Source organism: Anopheles moucheti, chromosome 2 (assembly GCF_943734755.1).
Source record: "Anopheles moucheti chromosome 2, idAnoMoucSN_F20_07, whole genome shotgun sequence".
Lineage (NCBI taxonomy): Eukaryota > Metazoa > Arthropoda > Insecta > Diptera > Culicidae > Anopheles > Anopheles moucheti.
In genome coordinates this window covers 39240034-39264821 of record NC_069140.1, presented here as the reverse complement: position 1 = coordinate 39264821, position 24788 = coordinate 39240034, and the positions used below count along the sequence as shown (strand labels likewise).

General features: G+C 41.9%; 3 protein-coding genes across 4 annotated transcripts in view; all 3 read left to right on the top strand.

Moving 5' to 3' along the window:
- LOC128309431 (uncharacterized) overlaps positions 1 to 3014 on the top strand; it is a 114783-nt gene extending 111769 nt beyond the window's left edge. The window contains exons 16-17 of the mRNA XM_053045816.1: positions 1994 to 2152; positions 2242 to 3014. Coding sequence (XP_052901776.1) covers positions 1994 to 2152; positions 2242 to 3014 — 932 coding nt within the window. The remainder of the gene's footprint in view (positions 1 to 1993; positions 2153 to 2241) is intronic.
- A 16421-nt stretch (positions 3015 to 19435) lies between these two features.
- Positions 19436 to 21327, top strand: LOC128296811 (protein CREG1). Of its 2 annotated transcripts, none has more exons than XM_053032298.1 (4): positions 19436 to 19565; positions 19909 to 20209; positions 20285 to 20644; positions 20802 to 21327. In XM_053032298.1, the coding sequence occupies exons 2-4, from the start codon at positions 19966 to 19968 to the stop codon at positions 21020 to 21022; spliced, it is 825 nt and encodes a 274-aa protein (XP_052888258.1). In that variant the 5' UTR covers positions 19436 to 19565; positions 19909 to 19965; the 3' UTR covers positions 21023 to 21327. The 2 variants fall into 2 exon arrangements, with proteins under 2 accessions (XP_052888258.1, XP_052888259.1); XM_053032299.1 differs by lacking the exon at positions 19436 to 19565 and adding an exon at positions 19566 to 19599.
- A 426-nt stretch (positions 21328 to 21753) lies between these two features.
- Positions 21754 to 24668, top strand: LOC128310640 (bifunctional 3'-5' exonuclease/ATP-dependent helicase WRN-like). The gene has a single exon (XM_053047331.1). It carries the CDS (start codon positions 21754 to 21756, stop codon positions 24664 to 24666), a length of 2913 nt encoding a protein of 970 aa, XP_052903291.1. The 3' UTR covers positions 24667 to 24668.
- Positions 24669 to 24788: the final 120 nt, after the last annotated feature.

Genomic DNA, 24788 nt, shown 5'->3' with positions numbered 1-24788 from the left:
ACCCGGTATCCGTGCTGAGAACGAGAACCCCGAACAACAAAAAAACCCCAGGCGAGTGCCGAGAGTTTCTGCCAAATGTTTTATTCATTCCCAGTTTCTTCCCAGGACTGCCGGGGCTGCTGCAAACGGACTGCAAGGGGTAATGCAGTTCCCGGGAGGGGTGGTTGGGTGGTTTTGCATTACGAGGCAAAGTGTCGGTTTTGTGTTGCACCCGAAATCTGTTTCGCTTAAATCGGGCATTTGTTCGCCGTAGTGTGAAAGAATTGAATTTTGCTTTATTTTTTGGTTTTGCTGTTGGAAAAGATGGTGTTGATTGGGTTTTGGCGCAGTAGCACAAACACACCCCAATCAGGTCATATTTCTTTATAATTTTTCAAAGGAATCGGTAGGATACGTTATAAATTAATTAAAAATATGTCTCCATTTTATCGCTACGGGTGCAGAATAACACCGCGCAGGACAACGCTGTTGATTTTAATTAAACATCCGCAAGAGGATTGTGCAATTGCAGAAAAACAAAGAAGTCTCTTAACAAACGCAAAGCAAAACAATTGGAAAACAAGAAAAGACAAAGGTATTACTTAGTAAAAAATATAATAACAAGCTAGCTAAGTTATTACCTGATCGTCTTTAATCTGGAGTACTTTATGAATTGTGATAGAGTCTTTCAAATCATGTATGGTCCAATGGTTTCTCCAGCCAATCGCTTAACCCGACCTTTCTGGCGAATGCATCAGTTTGTTGAGTGTTCCTACCACATCTTCGCTTTCAACGTAGACCCTGTCCATAAAGACCGTACGGGCTGGGTTGTCCGGTGTCTTTCTAATAACATACCAAAGCCTGTCGCGTCTAATTTGCTATTCACTGGAAAGTTCACAACTCGTGAAGTTCATCAGTGTACTATTATTGTATTACTTTCTATCGCGGCTTGTATTGTTGTGGTTTTGTCTTGGACAACTTTAAACTTGTCTCAACGGAGTCCGAGAGTACTGGAGCTTAAAAGATTCTTCGTTTCGATCGTTCGAGAGGTGTTTTGAATGGAAAAGTTTAACCTCCATTCAGCAGGCATAGCACGCTACCGTTGTCTTATCTGGAATGTTGTTTTTAGAGATGATTTTTTATCTCAAGATAGGTAAAATTATTGAACGATCATCAAAGCTGATATCTGAATGACCATCTTCCAATAAGAATTACAGAAACAACATTACAAAATAATATTTTTCTTTCTCATAGAGAGCAATCAACAGTAATGACTCTATGACTTCTCACATTTTACCAAAAGGATCACCCATTTGTATCCCTGCTAACCGGCTTTGTCTCATCCAAGGATTATTTGGAGAAATTGGTTTCAGCAATTTACTTGAACAATTGATTTTTAAACTGTACAATTCATATTCATAACTGATTAAAAGAATAAATGTCGTTTATATTTATTGATTCCATAATTGTTGTTATGGATAAAATAATATGTTACATAATTAATTAAGAAATAAATAGCGCTTAATAACTATAAAAAATAATAACAAAATAAAATAGTAATAAAATAATGCAATGCTTAATAAAATTGCATTAAAAAAGTTTAACTACATAAAAGCTTTCGGAAAATTTTATTAACATCAATATCAACAAACCCAAACTGCAGGTTTTTGTGAAATGGTTTGCTGCAGAGTTACAACATATTTTAAAAAAAAGTCATTTAATGAGTACATTTACTAACTACAAATACCGCAAATTAAATTCTTTCGAATAGGGGCTGTAAAACATGAAATTTTTTCATTTCCACAATTAGAAACCTAACCTGAACAACACAGTCACATCTTACGAAACCATCATGTTTGTTATGTAATTGATTAAATCATCTCTTTTACACAGTTTTTCCTCATTGCTCATAAAATTGTTGTGATTATAAGTTTAAGATAATAGTACGCAGTGCAAAATTATTGTTATTATTTCTATCACTTACCAGAGCATCTTTTCCTTCTTCCATTCCCAGATGGCACGGAGGGTTTCGCGATATTACCATTTGCGGCACTGCTAACGGGTGCCCTCTTTACCATCGGTATCGCTGTCCTGCTGGTCGTCGTTCTCGCTATCCGGCGAAAGCGTGATGGCCACGGTGGTGGTCTGTGTGACGGCAAAGAAAAACACCTCGGTACGATACGCTACACCGGGTTGCACCGGGTTGTCCACACCTACACCGCAACACTACAGCAAAGACTCTTTCTCTTCCTCTCTGTGCAGGCATGGACATCACCGTGACGACACCGCTCGAGATGGGCATGGGGCAGCAGAAGTACGTGGTCGCCTACACGCTCAAGCAGGGTGTCGAAAAGCAGCCGGACATACTGAACGCCCAGAAGACGGGTTCAGCCAGCGTGCAGTCGATAAAGGATATGGGCCAAAAGATGGGCTCCCCATTGGGTGTGCGTGGTCCACCGGCCGGCACAATCTACGCCACACCGGGTGGTTACGACCAGCAAAAATCAACCCCGTCCAGTCGACAGAGTACGCTCAAACGAACGGACGCTTCCGCCAACAGTTACTGTCTGCTGCAACAGCAGCAGCAACAACAGCTAAGCAGCACCAGCAAATACCCGGGAGAGCTGGTGGAGTACGAGAAACCGTACACGAACTATCAGCACACACTGCAGTACAACCACAATCCGCCGCCGCTCGTCGATCCGTACGCGTACAAGAGTTCCCCACTGGGTGCCATCCCCGGGGAACATCAGCAAACAACGGGCGAGCCGGGCGTTGCGTCCAATCCGGGCTTCGAGTATCGAAGCAGCAGCCGCAGCAGCAGTGGAAACCTGAAGCAGGCGGCCACCACCCTGAACGGTGCCGGAAACCCCGAGTACCGGTACTCCGGGTCCGAATTCGTGACGGATCTGCTCGACTTTAGCAGTGCCCCGTCACCATCGTCCGGTTCGACCGTTGGCGCAACACTAACGAAGACACGAAACCGGCAGCACATCATCACCGATACACTCCCCGGGCCGGAGAGCTGCGTGTAGGCTGTGTAACAATCCCGCACTAATCCGGAAGCGCTCGCAGGAGCGGATTAAATCCCTTCCCGCAAGCCGGTTCGTTGTTCGGTGGGACAGCATCACTGCCCGTACGCTCTGTCCTTGGCGTGGGTGCTTACCATGCACAGGTTGCCGCCATCCCGTGCCGCAGACAATGAACCGGGAGCCATTTTGTTAGTAAGATTGCTCACGAGCATTCGGTACCGGTTGATAATGGGTGTGGAAAGTAATGGCGTCGTCGGTACGTTTCGCAGGGCCTAGTAGGAAGCCTAGACAGCGGTGGTGGTTTGTTGCCAAGGTGAAGCCGTTATGCAATGTAGGCAGAGTATACGTACATCCAGTGACACGGAAGAATCGGAAGAATCAGGACGCCAACCACAACACATAACTCACTTCCCAGTGGGACGAAAGCGTCCTTGAAAATCGAAATCGCGTATCTTCCGCGTATCCTCTGCCATGTATGTACAGTGACACTGCCGTGACGGTTTTTTTTTTTTGGGGAAACGACGTGATGCTTAGAGCAGCGAAGAATAAATAGACAGTCTTCCATTAAGCAAACGAGACAAAAACAAAGCAAGACATTAAATAAAGGATCAAAGGAGTAGGGATTTTCGGGGGGTGAAGTTACGGTAGGAATTATACTGTGTAGATCAGACCCCGGCATGGACGAATTACGTTACTGAGCAATACATGTGTTGACAAGTGGATAGGTTAATTACTTCGTTTGTACATACGGCAACAGGCATCGTTTAACGAGCAGGCACGTGGACTGATAGTGTAAATATTGGTTAAAGGTGATTATTTTATTAAGATTTCTTACACACCGTCACCAAGAAACGTAGCAGTATCGATGCCACCCCACATAGTCTCGATTCTTTCAATAGTGAATGATTTATAGAATAATTTGCTTTAACCCGCTAGAGTATCGAATCGCTACGTGACGGTAGTATGTATAATTTTAAAACCTCGCACCATTTAACATTTTATCAATCTCGTTATGAAACCTACTCCAGAGCAGAAATTGTTTTCCAGTTACAGTGTAGCTAATGCATAATCATTCGCTCATACAGACGGGAAACCACTAGCGGCATATCGAACCGAATGTATATCAAAACCAAACCACTCGCATCATCGGTGAACTCTATCGACCATATCTCTCCCGGCGCTGGATATCCTCAGACGGCGGCCTATATCCTCAGACTGACTGGTGGTACGGTGTTAGTTAATACTTGTCATAAGCAGGGCAACTTCCCATCCCTCTGTCTCTTACCATACAACCCGACATTGGTGCAGAGATATGAAGCAGCATTGCTAACAGAAACTAACCAGCTGTTAACAGAATCACAATACGCTAAAAATGTTATATGCATTGCATACCTGCAGGCGTTTAACGATCGTTTGCGCGAGAAGTTATGCAAAATTCATAGCATACTTAGCATACGTTACGATTGTGATTTTGTTGGCATTGATTTTATTTTCTATTGGCAATGCTACAGAGCATACGCACTAGAAAGACTCAGAAACTGTACTCGCATTCCTTGCCGAGTACCCAAAAAGGGATGAGCTTGCGAAAGCTCGCTTTTAAAACCTGTTGCAGGACAAACGTACCGTCGCATATCTGTTTGTTTGTAAAATTAAAATTATATAGAAGGTATAAGCAGATGAAAATGCCACCTGTTAGAGTACCCAATTTTCTTCCTCCGATACTCTGCAAAGGGAAGAAATTAAACGTGTGTACGACAAAGAAAAACCGAAAAAAAACAAACTGAATTAACTCGTGTTGTAGCTAAATACAAAGTCGATCGATTGCCGGTGTTGCCGATGCTTTAAGGATCAAGCGGTTGTTATCCCGTGCCGCCAATACCTGCCCATAGCGAATTTGTACATATCCGTCTAGAGTAAATTGTTCTAGTTGCAACAAAAACCCCGGGCTCGTAAGTGGCGACAAATGCGCTTCCCCCTATTGTTTTACCTCTCCTTGTACATACCGCAACGGGATACCGTGTGCTTCCCACCCGGGTGTTCCAACTCGACAGCTTTCCGACCAGATCCCAGAAAACCGCAACTCACCCATCACCTTCCAACATAGACCAACTAGCGGGCGGGAACGTGCGAGAGAGTACGTTGTGTACGTTGTAGTATTAAATACATTGATCGTTAGAACTCGTTTCATCCGTGTACAGATTGCATCCATTTATCATTGCATCTAGCTGCTGCTGCTGTTGCTGCTACTGCTGCCGGTACACGGTGTTATCGGCCTGAGTTCCAATATCTGTACATAGCTAGTGTAAGCATATACGATCAATAGCAGATCTGTCAGTGTGAATGTTGTGAAGGCAGAGGGTAAACGGACCTAGCGAAATTGCTTGTTATTGAGCAGCAGTGGTAGTGAAACGATACGCAACCCGAACGAGATGAGCAAGCGATTGCGATTGTACGCTGAAGAGTCAATAAAAACAATCTAACTAATGGTGTTTTTTTTAAAAAAAGCGATCTTTTCTTTATTGCAAATCAAATGTTCTTCATGAAAGCATAATATCACATAATAATAATAATAGTGACCTAGAAAACAAATTAATTCTCTTCAATTCGACCGTTGTCGTAGAAAAGCAACGAACGTTTAAAAGTGAAATATTTCATGAAATATTTCACATTAGAAAGAAATATCCTTGAAACAATTTCATTACCACCCTCCCAAAGAGAGCATTTAGACCAGCGACATACAACCCAAGAGGTAAAAATTGATGCATTTTGGAAACCTTTTGGACAATTTTTAGTTAACTAAAGAATGGCCTTAATGTTTCGTCCTTTACTCATCATTCCAATCATAGTTACACCAAGTGTCAAGTGTAACTTCAGTGCAATGTTAATGGAGTTTTGCTCATATGTTGTGACGAACCAGTAATGAACTTATCACTTGAACTTGTCGCTAGTGTGAACATGCCTTCTGTGCAATTGTATCGGTAAATGTTAATACCTTTGCGTCTCATAAGCCAGCCATAAGTCTCTATAAGCCAACTTAACAACAACATACTTAAAACGTAAAAGCTACAAGATAGGGCAACAGGATTGACAACGATATTAGTATCAAAAAATAGAATAATATAAACGATTGTTCGTACGTGCTCCTTGCCACATATGTTTGTTTCCAGCATTGTTAAGTATTTTGTAGCAATCATATTATTCAGTTTTAAAATATATCAATGTTATCAGTAAATTTGTAACAGCTATAACGAAAACAGCCAAGAAACTGCTTTTGAAGCTATGCTCGAACTGTAAGCGTCTAGCACAATCTAAAGAAGACAATGGAAATCAAAGTGATATCTTCAATACTTGATGGACTCGACTTCGATAATTTGAAGAATTCACTTTGTTTAAATTTTTCGTTATACTCAAGTTTCTGCTCAGGTCATTCGAATGTGCAATTTCTCTGAAGCAGTTATCGAAAATTTATTTAAGCGGAACATTTTACAGATGACAATCATTCCTCCTAACAGCGCTAAAAAACGAAGAGCTTTTCTTTTAAGCCCCTTACCTCACACGACGGATTTATCCAACACATTTTAGTATTTTTTTGTTTTCATTGTCAATCAACATCACTCCTGCAATAAGATAATCGGTCCATTTATTTTCGGTCAGACATTATTACTAATCGATGGTTTGATAGGATCCCTTTTTAGTTTTGAATCTTATACTATTCATAAAAGATCGATCATGCAATCTTCATAAAAAAATACAATCTTCGGTTTTAACAACTGAATCCTTATGTGTCAATGAAAGTAAGATTAACATGCTCCTGTCTATGCTCTTTATCCGCAAACGCATCCGGTTATGATTTCAGCAAAGAAAAGAAAACGAACATGATATTCCCATCAGTTACTCCTTTTTTCTTGTTTGACGTGAGGTATGAAAACAACACATCCTTTTAAAAACATTGCAAAAATATATATTTACAATGTGCATCGCACTTGGTTTTAATTTGTTTGATTAGCGTGTTAAAACCTAGTGCATGGCAGGTTAGGTAAAAATACATTAGTTGGACTTAGGCTAAATTCATTACATTAGAAAAGCCATTGTTATTGCACATTGCTATTTTAATTATCAATAATTATTTACAACCTCCCAATTTTCCACTTCCGCTCAAGATTATACAACTCCTCTTAACCTCGTAAGTTCTTGAAACCGTCGTCCATTCGTCTGTTTTCCCTCTCGTAACAAATTCCATATTCGTACACCGGCATGGATTAATGACCTAAGCGGTCAACATCTACGAACCTCACAAGTCTTGTTAGGTTTTTTTCAGGAATGGTTTAAAGGCAACCTTCAATTGTATCTCCATACATCTACTGCTCCTAAAATTTGACAAACAGGGCTTTGGTGATCATTTCCTGTCTTGGATCAGATCTTACCTAACTTGTAGATCTTACAGAGTTAGAGAACTATCTGTCCAATTCGTTCATCGCTTTGTCCGGGGTTTGCTCAAGGAAGTGTGCTTAGTCCGTTGGCTTGTCTCCTAACGCATGACCTCGATGGCCCAGTCCTTCTATGCTCGATCCCTGCACTACTTATTCCCATGCGCCATACATGCTACGGACAGAATGACTTCTAAAAGCACTTTCGGCATTAAACGACTTGTATAAACTATTCGATTTCAACGTTCTCCCATTTTCATTCCTGTCTTCGTAATTCCTCTTTCTAGTCGTTTTCTTCGTTTAAGTAATATTTGGTAAACCCCATTGAGACATGCAAATAATCAAATAAACTAATTATAATAACAATAATAATAAAAGACTTAGTAAAATATCAGCCTAAAGTTCATGGAGTTGAATGGCGCCGGTCTAAATGTTCTCTTTGTGCGTTAAGTTATTCAAAAATCATCAATTTTCATAACAAAAGGTCATAAAAAACCTAAACATTTACTAAGGTGCTGAAGAGATGTACTATACGTACAACAATATCGCCTAATATCCTTTTAAGAATCAAGCAACTATCTCCCTATGTGCATTAAAGGGTTAAGCAAATCCGCTCAGAATCAGAATCCGCCAATAAGGGAAGTCTCTCCTGTCTGCGTTATGTCGTTCAGATAAAAAATAAAAACATAATAAAAATTGTAAAATTAAACATAAAAATAATAAAAGTATCTTCCAAGACCTCGTTATACATATAACTAATTACTTATACGAAATGTAATTGAAATTGCTCTCGTTTCAAATGTAACTATGTGCTCCTATGTGCTATTATTACGATGAATGTATTTCTTGCTTCATTCGCAAAACAGCCGCCATTCGGCAAACAAGGGGAAATCCTTCCAAACAACAGACGGTGCAGAACACTGCACTTCCAAAGCTAAAGGCACAGAGCACTAACTTTCCAAGGTTTCCCCTACACTCGGTCGGGAAAGCGAACATGTTGCACACCCCGCCATCGTACACGTTGCGCAACATTTTCACAATTCACCATCAATGATGAAACTTGTGGTGAGCTGATGGTAATGTTCTTCGGACGTGAAAGGAAAACTGAAATTCAGAAGAGAACGAACCTAACGGTGGAAGAAAGAGACGCACAAAAGGATGTTTTGATTGTGCGAATGGAACAGTTGGGAAGAATTTTCCGCAAATTGGTCATAACTTTAGGGTATTGGGACGACTAATTATTGCGTTCAAAACAAAGCATAACATATAGATGTTCTTGATTGTATAAAATGTCGTCTAATCCTGCATTGTTTGTAGAATCTTTACTCTTCTATGTCGTTTGGGAATAAAATTTACTTAAATTCCATTATTTCTGAAAATATTATTAATCATAATCTTAACGCGGAAAACGTCTCATTGAAGAGAGAGATAACGACACGCGCTCCTTTCTCTCCATCAAAAGGTATTGCACACGCAACAATAACAACAAAATGGTAAAATGCATGTTCCGTCGGTTGGGGGTGAAACAGAAGTCTACCGGTAGAGGTAGCCAGCAAACGAACACAATGTCTACAACGTGTTGTCGTTTTCTGTTCGACTACAAGTACGTTTCAAGCAGAATCATACACACACTGACACAGACAAAAAAATCCCCTCAGGTGAATCAACCGGGTGGCTCAATCTCCACCCATTTGGCGAATGCCGAAGGACGAACAGCGTGCGGCTACTTCCGTTTATTCTCTGCTGCCGTTGGAAACGAACGACCGACCGACCAACCGACCGGTAGCGGTGGCGCCTGTGTGAGCGGCATACACTGGCTGAGAAAAACATGGGCACTGCAGAAAGTCTGAAGCTTAAACCGTACATCCGCTGCTGCACGGGCCGGATACGTGTGCTTTTCCACGTGCTTGAACGTTGAACTTGAGACACGAACACGCAGCCCAGAGTGCCTAGAGTTTCAGGTGTAGCAAACCACGCCAGTGTTAGACAAATAACCCGGCACCGTCGGGGAGCCGATCGGATGCTTCGCCGGAATCGGTGGATGGAATTGGAATGCAAATGTGCGCACATTCGTCTCGGTGCTGCAATCCAACACGTTGGCACACTTTCCTTAGCCTGGCCGGCCGCCCGGTACACGTAACCGTATGTGACGTGCTATTGTTTGTGCTTTGATTACGCGCACGAAACCCCCATTCCGTTTCTTTCGCCCCCCCGCCGTCCTGTGTTGTCCCTTCGGCACCGGATGCCGTCGGTGCGCCGGTGACACATTAGGCAAAAACAAACTAACATGCAACATGCGGTAAAAGTTTACGTTTTCCTTTTTTTATTCGCATTTGATTCGCGATTGTTTGACAGTGGCCAGTGGCTGGACAAACCGTTGCACCGCCAGCATCGTCCATCTTTTGGCTGTTCCGTTTCGGGGTTAATCCATCCCGAAAATTGGGTATCGGAATGGAATGTAGATTTGCTTTATCGCACTCCTTTGACATAAAGGAATTTGTATTCGTATGAACGTTCGTGTAATTTGTTTCCGCTGCACCAGCTGTCTATGCCGCTGTTGTTCACTGTTGGAAGGTTATACACCTATTGCAATTGGTGTTAAATTGCACATCTTGGTTCCGTTACGAATGTTTATCTATGGTTATAGAACTTTCATTCCAATGAGGAAAGGCTGAGCTTTGCATCGTATTAAGCTCATACAATATTAATCATGTCTCCATCTTCCATCGGTTCCTGGAAGCACACATATCAACAATGAAGTCCTATCAGATCCCTTACATTGATATCTTTTCGTTATAACATCCTTACTCGGCTGGATTGGCAAGAATTAAATTGGAATTCTATTAGAAAACTATTTCAATTTCCTAAGCTTGAAATTGAGTGCTTAGAAATTGTGCCTTAGGCAAAAGTATTTGCCAGTTACGTGTGGTACAGTTACTTTGTCAGCCTACTCACCGTGAAACTCGTCGTGCAGAACTGCTCAGAATGCCAACCATTCCCTAAGGCTTGCACGGAGATGTCCATCATGGGTAATCATCATGACCTACTATTGGAAATGAAGTAGACATTCTGGGCTAGCCATTGTTTTAAATGATTTTTTTTATCCATTCCTGATCACAACAAAGTAAATAGAGTTCATGTGCAGTATGTTTGAAATGAGTGTGGTTCGACTCAATTACGGCAGCTCGCACTGTACCGTAAATCAACGCAGTCCAGTTTTACCATCAGTGGCCGTTTACTAAAAAGAAATGATCAATACTTTTCATCGATAAAGTACTGCGTAATGCAACAATGTCGACAAAGTTATCAAATCCTTTAGTTCAGACTGCTTCCAAGATAAAGGAGTAACCCTGAATGGATCGTCTCAGAGAATACATATCTTTCTCAAAACCTGGTCAAGAGCTACATTCTTATTAGCATAAACATGACCAATGTCATCACATTCCAATTGATTATGATTAGAAAACCCACACGACCCTTTAGTACCTACTGGGATTTATGTCAAAGGAATAGATATAATTTCGATAACCTACCTCTTGTCCTGCAAGGACTCGACTGTCTCGTTTCTTTTGCGTACTTCTGTCAAAACGTGTCGACTGATACTCTGGTAATCTGTCATGTGTTTCTGATATACTCTTCAGCGGTTTACAACTCTCAAACAAACTAAATATGTCTAATTACGAAGAGATAATTCATGTTTTATCATGGCACCTATATTGGATCCAAAAGTCGGTCTAAACCTTTGAAAAGCTTATTCACCCAAACGCAAGAAAGGTACACCAGACTGGAAAGTTAAAGCAATGGTGTTTTTTATCAATTATAATTAATAACCATCATCAAACAAACGTCTATGAGTAATGGTTTAAAAACTAACGGTTTCTTTTTAAACTTACTTCTTACAAACTTCCTATTAGCTATTAATTATATTAAAATATCGTTACATAAGCTTCGTTTTGCCATTCCTCTTTTGCTACCGCCATTTAATTAATCCACTAACAATAGACTACTTAAAATGACCCTTTTCTTTGCTGCGAATTTTTTTTCCATACACCATCGCACCACGTTTCCATCCAGCAGATGCACAGCGAAAAAAAACAAACTTTGCAACACAGGAAGAAAAAAACACGCTGTCCCCATCAAACGATAATGTGTCGCTTTTTCTTGCAACTGTCTGCGTACCTGCACTCACCGCACTTACTCCCATTAGAGCACTGCATTAGGAAGCGAAGTAAAGATGCGCTTCAATTATAATACTTTTCCAACTGTCCAACCAATCACCATCGTGGGACATTTTCCCCGTGCAGTGCGCACCGGTTCGTACAGGTTCGGGTTGGGATTTATGTGCATCTCCGCACGTTCCGTCGTTGACCGTCGACCGAGTGCAAACAAGAAAAACCATAAGCTCGCTTCCCGCGCACACATTGCGCATTTCCGTCCACCGGCGGAAGGATCGTTCGTTTTGTCATGAACAAATCCTTTGCATTCTTCCCTTTGCCCGGGAACACGCGTTACCGAACCGGGCTTCGGAAGTAAGAACGACGAAAAAGTAAAACACACTCCCGTACACAAACGGAAAGTCGCAACCGTCACAAAAAGGTTCAGCAAGCTGCTGGTTTGCTTGTGGCTGGGCATGGTCTGAAATCAAAAGACTATAATTGGAAAAGTTTTGTAATAAAAGAATTGCGGAAAACGCTTACCACATAAAAAAAAACATCCACACACACACATATACACACGCATTGATTTGAAAAAGGTAAAACCACATGGAATGTGTGATGAATGTGGTGGGTATGATGAAATCGAAACGGGATTTTGGCCAAACGTACCACAACGCTTATGATTGCACCTTGTGGACGAGTTGACACGAGTGTACAATTGCTTGTAATTAATGTTTGGTACCGTATTCGATGACAACGCTTACCTGCCCTACTCATAAATCAAATCAACTGGTCGTTCATTTCGAAATGTTTGGCAAGCAATTAGGTTCATATTGTGCAAATACAAATTACAAACACACACGAAAAAAAACTCCCTCTTGGCCAAATTAAAATATGTGGGATAGCATTTCATATCCAAAAACCTTAACGGCATATGTAACACAGTGGGAGGATGTGTTTTATGCAAATGAATGTAATTTCACACTCCACTCTGTCAGAATACTTTCCGAAACCTCACCATCCCATTGACAGTACTTTATTACTCTATTGTGGTTGTGCAAATTGCATACCTCTAGGCGTATAGTTCTACTGAATTGCATACTTTCAGGATGATGATTTGTTTCATTATGAAAAACAAATAGAAAAGATCACGACCAGAGCCGTAATTCCTGAAACAAAACTTAGTTTAATGTGTGTTTATTAATAGGTTTTATTGTTTCCAACAAGATGGCCATCTTTTTGGGTATTGCAGCCATGCCTTACCCTTTTTTAAATCAATATTATTACGTAGAACAGAAATGCTTCTTTGCTAAAAAAATTCAACAGATGTAAAATCAACTTGTCCAAACACCGTTCAAACATTGAATATTTGCCATCACGTTCGAACTGCTCGGAACCGGGGGTTGCAACATTGTTACTTACGATCGGAGCACTGCCGTGCACTCAGCATTGCACACCTTGCCTTATGAACAGCTGCTGCCATATCTCTTAACCTACGTTACTATTTCACACTGATGCAAATTTCGCAAAGTTCTCAAAATCAGGAACGGTCCCGTATAAGGGTTTCTTCAGTCTAAAGCTCGTATCATCGAACCGAAAGCATTTTCCATCATCCTAAGCACAGTTTGGAGTGAGTCTGGTGAGTTTTTTTTTCACCCGTGCTGGCTACATTCCGAACGCACCGGATCCACTTTCTGGCTTGCACTCACACATACATAGGTCGCACAAGAGATGGGCAGGTTGTTTTCCCCCTTCTCTGTGCTAATCTACACACTACAGTTTTATACAGTCGGTTACCATACCATGCTGCCCTAAAATATGCAAAACTTTGTCAAACCCTTGTCGCCAGCTCACAGCCAGCCAGCGACGGATGTGTGCATGTCGAACGCATTCGGGATTGCAACGAATCATGCACAAACGAGCACAATTGTGCACGCCGGTGCATACGAGTAGAATAAAAGAAGAAGAAGAACAGCAACAGCAAAAAAAACACTACCCCGATTGAACTTTCTGCCCGAGTCAAATCATGGTGCAGTTGGTAACATTTCGGGGTATTTTTTCGTTTAAGTTTTGTTTTCGATCTGCACTATGCTCATGCTAGCAACTTAAAGCACTGCAAACATGTTGACGATGACAGCGGACAATGTACATATGCTTTGGGTCCGTAATAAGTAACGTTTATGTGAGAAAATTTCCATTAGGCATTTTTTTTAATTTATTCAAGAACGGCCAAGGCGAATTGCTTTGAACAAAGGTAGCTTGTATACAATTCACATTCGTTTGGAGGCATTTCCTTCTCCAAACAGTGAAAGGTCACCTTATCCCGGGTGTACTCCCGGGTCAACTCATTAGGAATTTCAAATGGATAGACTGCTTATCACCAGTTACAACTCTTATTTTATATTTTATATTATATTATACTTTCTCGGTTCATTCAAACCGCTTAATCAAAACGGCACCGAGAAGGCAACAATTAATGCTGTATTCCGAACCTTCATTTTAGCAACGCTTAACTACTCGACACGAACGATCTTATTCACCATAACAAATCTAGCACCATTTGCATTCAAAAATCTCTACCACTACTTACGGTCGCCACTTTGTTCTCTCTCGTCACCTTTTGTGTAAATTTATTTATTACCTTACTACGGTTTGGACTTCATCGCAACTCTGCAACCAAGGGTGGATGTTCTACTTTGAGGCAAAAAATAGTGTATACAATGAATGTTCCATGTTCGGCTACTGGGTAAGTTTGATTTCAGTAAGTTTATCTTTTTTGCTATTTTTTTGTTCAGAACTACGCCACCTGCCTATAAAAGTAACTATGGTCACGTTGCTGGTACTGTAGAATTCGTCGGTCATGGTGATCTTTCTTTTGTGTTTATTTTTCATATTCGGTTTATTAATTTTCAGTTGCTTCTACCGTTCTTCACTCTGAATTTGAAAAGGTTCATTTTTCCATTTTTTTTTTCCATCCCACTGACAAAGTAAGGCGAGAAAGGTAACAGTCCAAGAGAAACAATGTTTTAATTAATTTAGCACGACTTTTTGAGCAAAAGTAATACGTAATATTTAAGCACGATGTTCGTTTGCAGTGTGTCTAGTGTTAAAAAATATATGGTGCATTCAACGACCTCTAGTTTCTTCATAATCGGCGCAACAATCTCAAGAGACTTATGCCTGCTATTTCTGACTTTCTTTGACTTTATTTACCCGTAGCCGGATAGTCAGTCTTGCGTACGGATGGGATTTTGGACCGGTCTTGTCGTGTGATGTTCGGTGCCGCTACCAACACACCACCTATGACCTCTAGTTTTGTACTAATATTTCACTAGACAATACTATAATTGTTAATCAAAAAATGTTTAACCACTCCAAATCAACAAACAACCAGGCGTCTCCATTAAATGATTCTTCCACGTGATGCGAGATCTGATGTATGTACAGTATCTTCTGTTTAATCTTTACGATCGTTATATTCGATAAAAAGAATTTATTCTGTTTTATTTTAAATCATTACTTGCTCTTTATTGACAATACTAAAATGAATTGATTTAAATAAAATATTCAATACTTTTGCTGCACATCACAAATGAAAAAGACTGGGCGTCTCCATCCATCTCCATACAGAAGGAGTATTCCGCATAGCTCCCGTTATGATCAAAATTAGCAACAGTAGCCTTTTCGTTCCCCGAATGAGACCGCCACAACTGAAATAAACTGAATTTTCGTGGAACAATTATGAATCCGTTTTCTATTATTTGAATAGGATTTTTGTACCCATTGCACATTGCAATAGATACCGACCAGAGTAATTAAACGATGGTAAATAACTGCCACCTTTTCGCATTACATCTCAATCATACGGTCATTGAATTGCATCAGCTTCGATAACATTTTTCCCTGGAAATTCGAACACCAAACTCGTATAGCATTCATTTCCCGAATAATTCATCTATGTGTACAAATAAACAGTTTTTCCTAAAGGTCAGTTATTAATTGATTTCACAATTATCGTGTAACGGTTCGGTGTATGGTGATACCGAAAATAAACCCACATGTATACTTATGTGCATTCGCTTATTAAATTTCGTTAGAAATATACGTCCGATTGACAAGCGTTTATTACAGCATGAAAGAGTTTGAAAATTGAATCACTTGGCGGCTACTGTTAAAATATTAGGTGTTGAAATAAAAAAAAAAGAAGCAAATAAGTAAATAAAAATAAATAATTCAATTAATCAATCGATCAATAAATGTGCAAACGTATAAATCTAGCATTAAATCAATTAACCAATAAAACATTAAAATTTATAAATAAATTACATACATACATTACATACGAACCTACAACATGACGCTATAGATCAGTAGCATATTTTCTTAGGAATGGGTTATTAATGTATCTATTATAGTTATGACGAATCTTCCTCGTATTCTCGTATTATTTACGTAATTTATCGTTTATTTATTTTAAATAGCCTTTTCCATAAAAAATGTTATTAAAATGAACAGATTTATTATTATTGCGTTTTAAGTTGAATGCTGTGTAACTATAGTCTTTAAATAAAAACCAATGCCATAGTTACATGGCGTATACTTGAAAACCTCCATGCGGATAAAAATGTGTGTGCGCTTCATAAATCATTAATTCAATAGTCCTCCACAGAGCGTACCTGGAAGGCGCACAAGTGCATACGGTAGCCACGCACCGCTCTGTTGCACCGAGTCGGTCATAATTGTTGCAATTAACCCATTCATCTTGTGCTCATCCCACGTTTAGCTGGTTATCGCAAACGTTTCCTTCGCTATGGACCATCAACGCAAAACGATTCAACATTTGCACACGATCCACCGCGCTCCGCAACAAAAAAAAATCGCCACGTGGGATTCCGTGCAACCGTGGACTAAACTTGGGCGCGACGGTAAAGCCATTCCAGTTGCATCATCACGATGCCGCTGCGATCTTTTAGCAGAAACCCATCCTATCCACTGGGCCCTCCCTTGTGGAGGCACACGCAAAAGGTGTGTTCGTCCCGTGGTGACGATGAAATATGCTAAAAATTTATGCATAATTACCTCTACTCAAATCTTTCCCCCCTTGGCTAGCCTTTTGCATGCATTTTGGCTTATGCTGCCCTGTTGAGGACAGTGCTCAGCAGGTATGAGCACAACGCCGTTGCCGGTCGGTGAATGGAAGTGGCAGCCAATGGATTTTGGTGCACAATTTATGGTCGACCTATGTCGGGCTGGTCACACTGGATGATGCTTCTTCTATAGGACATTTTTATTATTTCCCTTCCATTCGTTCACCTGCAAGCTTTTTCTTAATCCTAGGTGGGTTTCTGTTTTTGTTGATTGGCTTTTTGTTGCAGCCGTTTTTATCTTGCATCCTCTGTTCCGCTCGTGAGGTTGGCTCAAAAATCGGTTTCGATCGATACGTAGGCAAAGCTATCGACGTTTGGAATGTTTACCCTTGTGTTTGCCTTTCGAAGTGACCAATCAAAATCAAAAATATGGCTTTATCTGCAGCTCATGAGAGTGTGAAGCTGTGTTGCATTAAATTTAATCAAAAGGAAGATATTTGTTCACTCGTATCGTGACAAACTCGTATCGTAACACGCGTATCGTGACAAACAATTCTTAGAATATAAGAATTTTGGTTAACTGCCATGTTCGCTATCTGATTCCGTGTAATCAAACCGAATGGAACAGAGGCAAAATTAAATTTCCACAGAAATCATAATCAATGATTAATATAAACAAGAGATAATTTCGCGCTGAGCCAAGCTGCATTTAAAATACTATAATAATTTTTTTATTTGGCTTTGGTTTCGAAGAAATAAAAAAAATATTTTTTTTTCATTATGCAATGTATCAAAACGAGACGAAATAAAATGTTTATAATGGATGTGATCATCTGAATCATTGAAGTGCTGGTATAGATTGCAAACCAAGGAGAAAAACTGAAACGAGGGAAGAGATCGATAAGTAAGTAAGTAAATAGTAATACAGCGGAGCGCCGATTATCCGATTGTCATTTAACTGCGTGTCTGATTATCTATGCAGCTCGGAAATGACAGTTCCTAAACAAATTTGGTATATTCCGGCACCACCGTTGTCGAAAGAATTGAAAAACCCAAATGTTTATGATCAAATGAGCTCAAATTCTTAAAGAAAACCACTACAATTTCTTGGCCAACAATAAAATACACAAAATAAATTATATTCTAAAAATAACCCTATCTACGACACGTTAATAGAATATGTGCCTATTATCCGTCTTATTCGGCAACCATCGAATCCCGATACGGATAAACGGCGATCCACTGTGTTGTTAAACTTATTCATTACTATACAATAGCAACATTTTACTTTTTTGACGTAAAACAAACAACAATATCAAATCAACGAGCTGTAACACAACAATAACGGTACACTTACGCTTTCCTTCAGCTTTCATACAATTCCATGCAAACCGCAAACAACAACAACAAAAACCGATGCGACATCGTTACTGACCATTTCCCAGTTTCGATTTCAATCGATTGGAAAACTAAAGTTTTATATCCCAATTATGGGCAAACTTTCGGGCCCGTGGACCATAAAATCCATTCCACACGGCATGGGAGCGGCAACGCACTCAAACAAATTGAAAATTGAAATCCTACCTTCTCCGTCTGAGTCAGCTGCATTCGAAGGCGCAATGTAACCCAGCATTCCCAGTAACCAGTAACCAGCCAGCCAATCTTGCCAACTAGCATCCCGAGCGAAATAAGCTGCTGGCTGCACTGCCGTGCAATTCGCGAACTCGACAGGACCAATAAAAGATCCCATTTTTGTGCAATGCACCGTTACCGATACCCGGCGATGCAATGTGGTTTGCTACCGGCAAAGCAAACAGCAAATGGACATCGGTTTAAAAGGACATTCTTACCATTCGATACACACCAGGGTACACATCCATCGCTGTATCTTGTCCTGCTGGTCATATTCTTCCGTTTGCGAATGCCCTCTGGCGAAGGTTGAGAAAAATCAAACGGATATCCGGACTCGTTTGCCGAGTCCGCTTGTAAGGGAACTTCGCTGATCAAACATAGAATCGAGATGAAATGGTTTTCGAGGATTGCCCGCAAATTGAAACAATCGTTCGTTCGCGTGTGTGGCTCTAACTGTTACTGTACATTGCCGGGTTATTCATTACCACCTAACGGATGCGATAGTTGTTTCGTTGAGCTTGGAGTGCGCATCGTATCATGTGAGCTGTATGTTTTATGACAATTTTAAAACGATTCTTTGGAACGATCATTAGTTAGCTTTGTTTATATTGCTTCCAATGGGATTACTGAACAAAAAACTGCTTTAGTTTGTCGCTATTATACGTTTATTGACCATTGGAAAGAAGAGTTGATTCAGTCTGCAAGTACATGCAAGTACATACATGAGTAAACATGTAAGTTTCATTAAGACTTTATTCAACAACCTTTCGATTTTTTGGATGATATGAACATTTTAAAGAAACGCACAGAGCAGTGACTTTTGTGTGAAACAAACAGAGCAATGAACATAGGATAGATTCCATTGACTGTATGCAATGCAATTATGAACCACAAGTTTCAGCATTGCGTATAATTGTTTGTATCAATGCACTATTACTGCGGATATTAACGTTTTTCACAAAATATTTGATTTGTTCCACATGATAAAAATTATCGAACATAACGCCGTGGCGTTAGCGTTATGAACTGTCAGCGCTTTACGCTACGGTACACAACTGTCAAAACCAAACGGACGTACGTAACCTGCGCTCACTGTAAGTTTTTGTTCCAATCATTACAAACAACAACACAAACAAATTCTTCAAACATTCTTAAAACTCTCGAACAAATCGCTACGCTTGTTACTTTATCACCTACTCTCGGTTCAGTTGGATCTTGGTTCGCAGAACGACCTCGAGTGTAGTGGAAAAAGTAAGTTCCCCGTTAGCAAACCGTGCTCCGTAAGGTAGGATTCTTAGTTCACCCTTCTCCCCCAACCGAGACACCGATCCTCTTCTTGATCCAACGCAAAACAAATTCTGACCTTCGCGATCACGCGATAACCAGCAGGAAATCTATGAGGAGGGCAGAAATGTAACGCAAAAGCCACATTTCTTACCCACCCACCGATATCTGCGTCATAAGTTGACTTTCCGAAACAAAGAAATGCATGATCCATTGCGATCGGAGTGAATCATCGAGTGCGTGCGTTTGAGTGTGTGTATCCAGTGGGCCGTTTTGCAATGATCGTTATATTTTTCCGTTCTTTCCTCAGATATTATTCATATATAGACATAATAATAATCAACAAGTGGAACAACAACGCTCCATCATGACGATTCCGACGGTTTCCTATAAGCAGTTTGGTGATGTTTCTCAACCGGTTGCACCGGTTGGTACCAAGCGCTGGATTGTCCTGTACATAATGATCACGGCAGTACTGTTAACTACGCTCGCCTGCTGGAACAATCTATCGGGTGGGTCGTTGGTGGAAATATTCAAAGCTGACGGGGATGATGTACCACCGCCCCACACACAGTACGCCAAAATGGCTCGCTATCTGGTGCATAAGGCCGGTAAGTCATACGTGTTTGTTCTGGTTTTATTTTTATTAATGCTTTAATGTGTGTTTTGTTTTTTCCCTCAATCAGAATGGGTTTCAATGGGTTCCCTATCGACGGTGGATGCCATCAAAGGTTTCCCAATGGTAAACATAATTTCCGTTGCCGACAGTGCGCGAGGCGAAAAGTCAACCGGTGTGCTGTACTTCTACCTTACCATGCTGGACTATACGGCGCAGGATCTGCACAAGGATAACCGACTCACCGTGATGCTTTCACTGGATCAGGACAAGTACTGCACGAACAATGGTATCGATCCGATGGAACCGACCTGTGCGCGAATCATGATATCGGGCCGGGCAGACAAAATCGAAAACGGTACGGATGAGTACGCGTTCGGTTCGCGCGCTATGTTCAGCCGTCATCCGGCAGCAGAAAAATGGATCAAAAGTAAGTTCGATTGCGGAATGAAGTGGTTTCTTCATTGGAATTACCCATCCATTAATTGGTTATTACTATATATTCCAACAAGTTTCCATCAAAGTCATCCATGTTATCTATTTCACACTGCTAATACCCTGCTAATGTATTCTTCCTCGCGTTCCAGCCGATGGTCATAACTTTTTCCTCTGCAAGCTGAACATCACCCAAATCGCGGTACTTGACTTTTACGGTGGTCCGCACTACGTTACCGTGGAAGATTACATGGCAGCGGATGCTGATAAGAAGCTCGCAGTCGCTGCTGACGACAACACCAGTAGCAACGGTGAACGTCAAATTCCGCCCCGTTTTACACCAACGCCCTCAACGCTCTCAACGGTTGAGTAAGAGTGCAGCGCAATTGCGAAAGGTGTTTTTAAATGAGGAATAACGAATGTATGATAAGTCCGTGTGTGATAATAGCAAAACGGAAAATCCTAGAACCGATAGCGCAAGAATGAGAGAATGAGAGGTAATTGGCAGACAGTCAGCAAATCCCCATTATCAGAGTAGAAAGGTCGAGTGCATGCCGGATGCATTTCAAAATTTTATACCTTGCGAAAGTGCTTTCGTCTGATGAAGCTCACTTCCATTTGTTTTTTTTTTGTGCAACGGAAACAACGTTTGTGAGTGTGATAATATTTTAACAATGGAACTGACAACAACTGCAATCGATTAAATAAAATCATATTTTGGATAGATTTTCCATATTTTACTTAAAATTGCCTTTGCGGAGTTGCTTTACTCGTTGTGGGATTAGAAACGATTGACGCCACGATACCGGAATGAATCCATTTTTCACGCATGATGTTGGTTAATTGAAACACTTTGTGAATTTTCATTTTATGCCAATAAAGCGCACTATGAAATAAAAACGATTTTTACAGAAATTATTCAACATAAATTCACCACAGATTTATGTTTCATTATTTACCAGCTCAATCTGGCAACACTGCATCGCTCGGTGACACTTTCGCTCAGTTTGACATTTCTCATTCGCGGTATTTTTACACCAATTCGAAAACACGCAAACAAAACAGCGAACGCATTTGTGTCGTTATCGTTGCACGTCGCAGGAAATGTTCCCGAATAATAGTAGGCCAATACGGCCCGAACCAGACAAAACACACCCAGTAGACGAACCGGAGCCGGAACACCTGCAGGTACTGTCGGCCAGCTTCGGTCATACAGCATTCCGTCCGATGCAATGGAGCATTATCCGCTCCATTATTGTCCAGCGCCGCGATAATTGTGCCATAATGGCAACGGGGTACGGTAAATCGCTCACATACCAATTCCCTTCCGTGTTTCTGAACCGTCTTACATTCGTCGTGTCACCGCTGATCAGTTTGATGCAGGATCAAGTGTTGTCCCTCAACCTGTGCAACATTCCCGCCTGTCTGCTGGGTACAGCACAGCGTCAAAACCCGGTACCGGAGATTAAGGCTGGCCAGTTTCGACTCGTGTATCTTACACCCGAATACATAACGTCCGATTCCGGGCAATCGCTGTTGAAAGCGGTCCACTCCCAACTTGCACTAATTGCCATCGACGAGGCGCACTGTTTGAGCAAATGGGGGCACGATTTTCGACCCGCGTATCGTAATCTAGGCCAGATTCGGGAGATCTGTCCAAAGGTGCCAATACTCGCCGTTACAGCAACGGCCACACAGAGAGTGCGGGACGATATCATACAGAGCTTGAAGCTGGCCAATCCCCAGATCCTCTGCACCGGGTTCGATCGACCGAATCTCGAGTTCATCGTGAGGCCTAAAGGTAGTTTAGGACCAATGCATGACATACGACCCCTGCTGGGAGAGAATCGCGAAGGAAGCACCATCATCTACTGCTTGACACGCAAGCAAACGGACGAAATAGTTGGGCTCCTGCGTGAAAAGCGCATCCAGTGTGAAGCGTACCACGGTGGCATATCACTAACGCAACGCAAACAAGTGCTGGAAAGTTTTGTTAGCGATCACGTGCGCATTATTGTGGCAACGATCGCGTTCGGCATGGGCATCGATAAGCCGGACGTCCGGCTAGTCATACACTACGGTGCATCGAAGGATTTAGAAAGCTACTACCAGGAGGCAGGCCGTGCCGGTCGCGATGGCCAACCGGCCCGTTGCATCATGTTCTGGAGTAAGGGCGATTTTAAAACGCACGAAATTTTGCGCGCCGAAACCTCAAGCTCGATACAAAAGAACCAGGAGCAGCTTGCGCAAAAGATGGCCGAGTACGTTGAGCTGCGTGACTGTAGGCGCCGGTTCGTCCTGAACTATTTCGAAGGCGTGCTGACACACGTGAACAAGGCAGAGGAAAAAGCAACGGCGGTGAAACGATGCTGTGATAACTGTACCCGTGGCGGGGTAGCCAAAGATTGCGAACGGTACGAAGGTCTCGATGCCGAAGGTCGGTACAACTTTGCGACCGAAGCCGAAATGCTGCTGGGTGCGATTGGTGCGTTTCACGGTGGAGTTGGTCTTACCATGCCCATCTTGCTGCTGCGAGGATCCCGGAATAAGAAGCTTCACGAACGGTTTTACAACCACCCACTGTTCGGGAAGGGCAAGGACAAGGACGAAGAGTGGTGGAAGTCACTAGGATCGCTTCTCGAGCGGGAAGGCTATCTGAGCAAGGTTAAGGTGGCAAACAGTTACAACAAGTTCGCCCAGATAGTGTATCACCAACTTACCACCGCGGGCCAGCGTTGGCTCAATGGAAACGGGAAAGACCGCCAACTGTTGATGAAACCAACGACGACCATGTTCAAATCGCTGAAGGTTATTAAACCTGCTTCACTGTACGAGAAAACGCCACTCCCGGTAGTACGAACCAGCAAGCAGGACCTTACTCACGAACTCGTCAAAACGCTGCTGAAGAAACGTGCCGAGTTGGCGACCACGTTCGAATGCATGCCGTACATGATCGCGTCGAACGCGGCCCTCCATCAGTTGGCCACCCGGAAACCGTTGAACCTGCAGGAGATGAAAGACGCTCAGCTGGATGGATTTTCCGACGCGAAGCTGCAAAAGTTTGGACGAGAGTTTTTGGTGTGCATACAGCAGCAGCTGAGTTTGCTGCCGGAAACTTCCGTCTCCAAGCCACCGAATGCACACCACGAACAGCTTACGGCAACGAAATCAACAAGCTATACGATGTTTAAGACTGACAAGAAATCGATCGCGCATATTGCTACCGTACGAAACCTAAAGGAAAGTACCATAATTGAGCATCTGTGCGAGGCTATTCGGGTAGGGCTACCGTTCGAGCAGCAGGATCTTATCCGGCTGGGTGTTGCGCCGGATGTTTATGCAGCGATAGCATCCCGTTTGCCAGCGAACCTGCAAGAGTCGCATACGCTAACGTCCATCAAAGAAAGATGCCCACCAGAGATATCGTTCAACCAGCTGAAGGTTGTTCTTGCCTGGGAAAAGCAAAAACAATCCAATCGCCCGCACGAAGGACATTCCGATCGCGAAATGCAAGCGCACGACGTACCGAAATGTGAGGATAAAGAACATGACCAAGGCGTTCTTAACAATATGCTGTCCGATGACGATGAAGATTTATTTATGACGGGGCAGGATGTGACAAACGTTCCAACAAGATCCACCGAGTCGCGAGAGGCTGCCCACAGTGCCATCGATGATATGCTTAACGATGACGATGAGGATATGCTTGACTTTGGCGAACTGGATCGCCTCGAAGCGTCCATTGTAGGTGAGGAGGACGTTTCAATTGTACCTTCGACACCATCGGACCTAACACCACCGAATGCAGTACAAACGGAACAGTCTGTCGAAACGATCGACCCGGTGCAGGAAATTCCTCCCGCGGCGATCGAACCGAACGTACCGAAACCTCCGACCAGTAGGCGTGTTGTAAATTTAAAACGTATCATGTACGACGATGATGAAGATGACAGTGATAAAGAGGATAAGGATGTTAATCAACTGTTTACCTACCGAGTACCGAAGCGGAAGGCATGAAAGAGCGTTGGTTCTTTTCTGGAGGACTGGTTCCTGAAATTTCCCCCCGCAAAACAAAAAAAAACTCTGTCTGGACAATAAATCAGATTCGTTTAACTATTTCCTGCCGTTTTCTTCGCTCG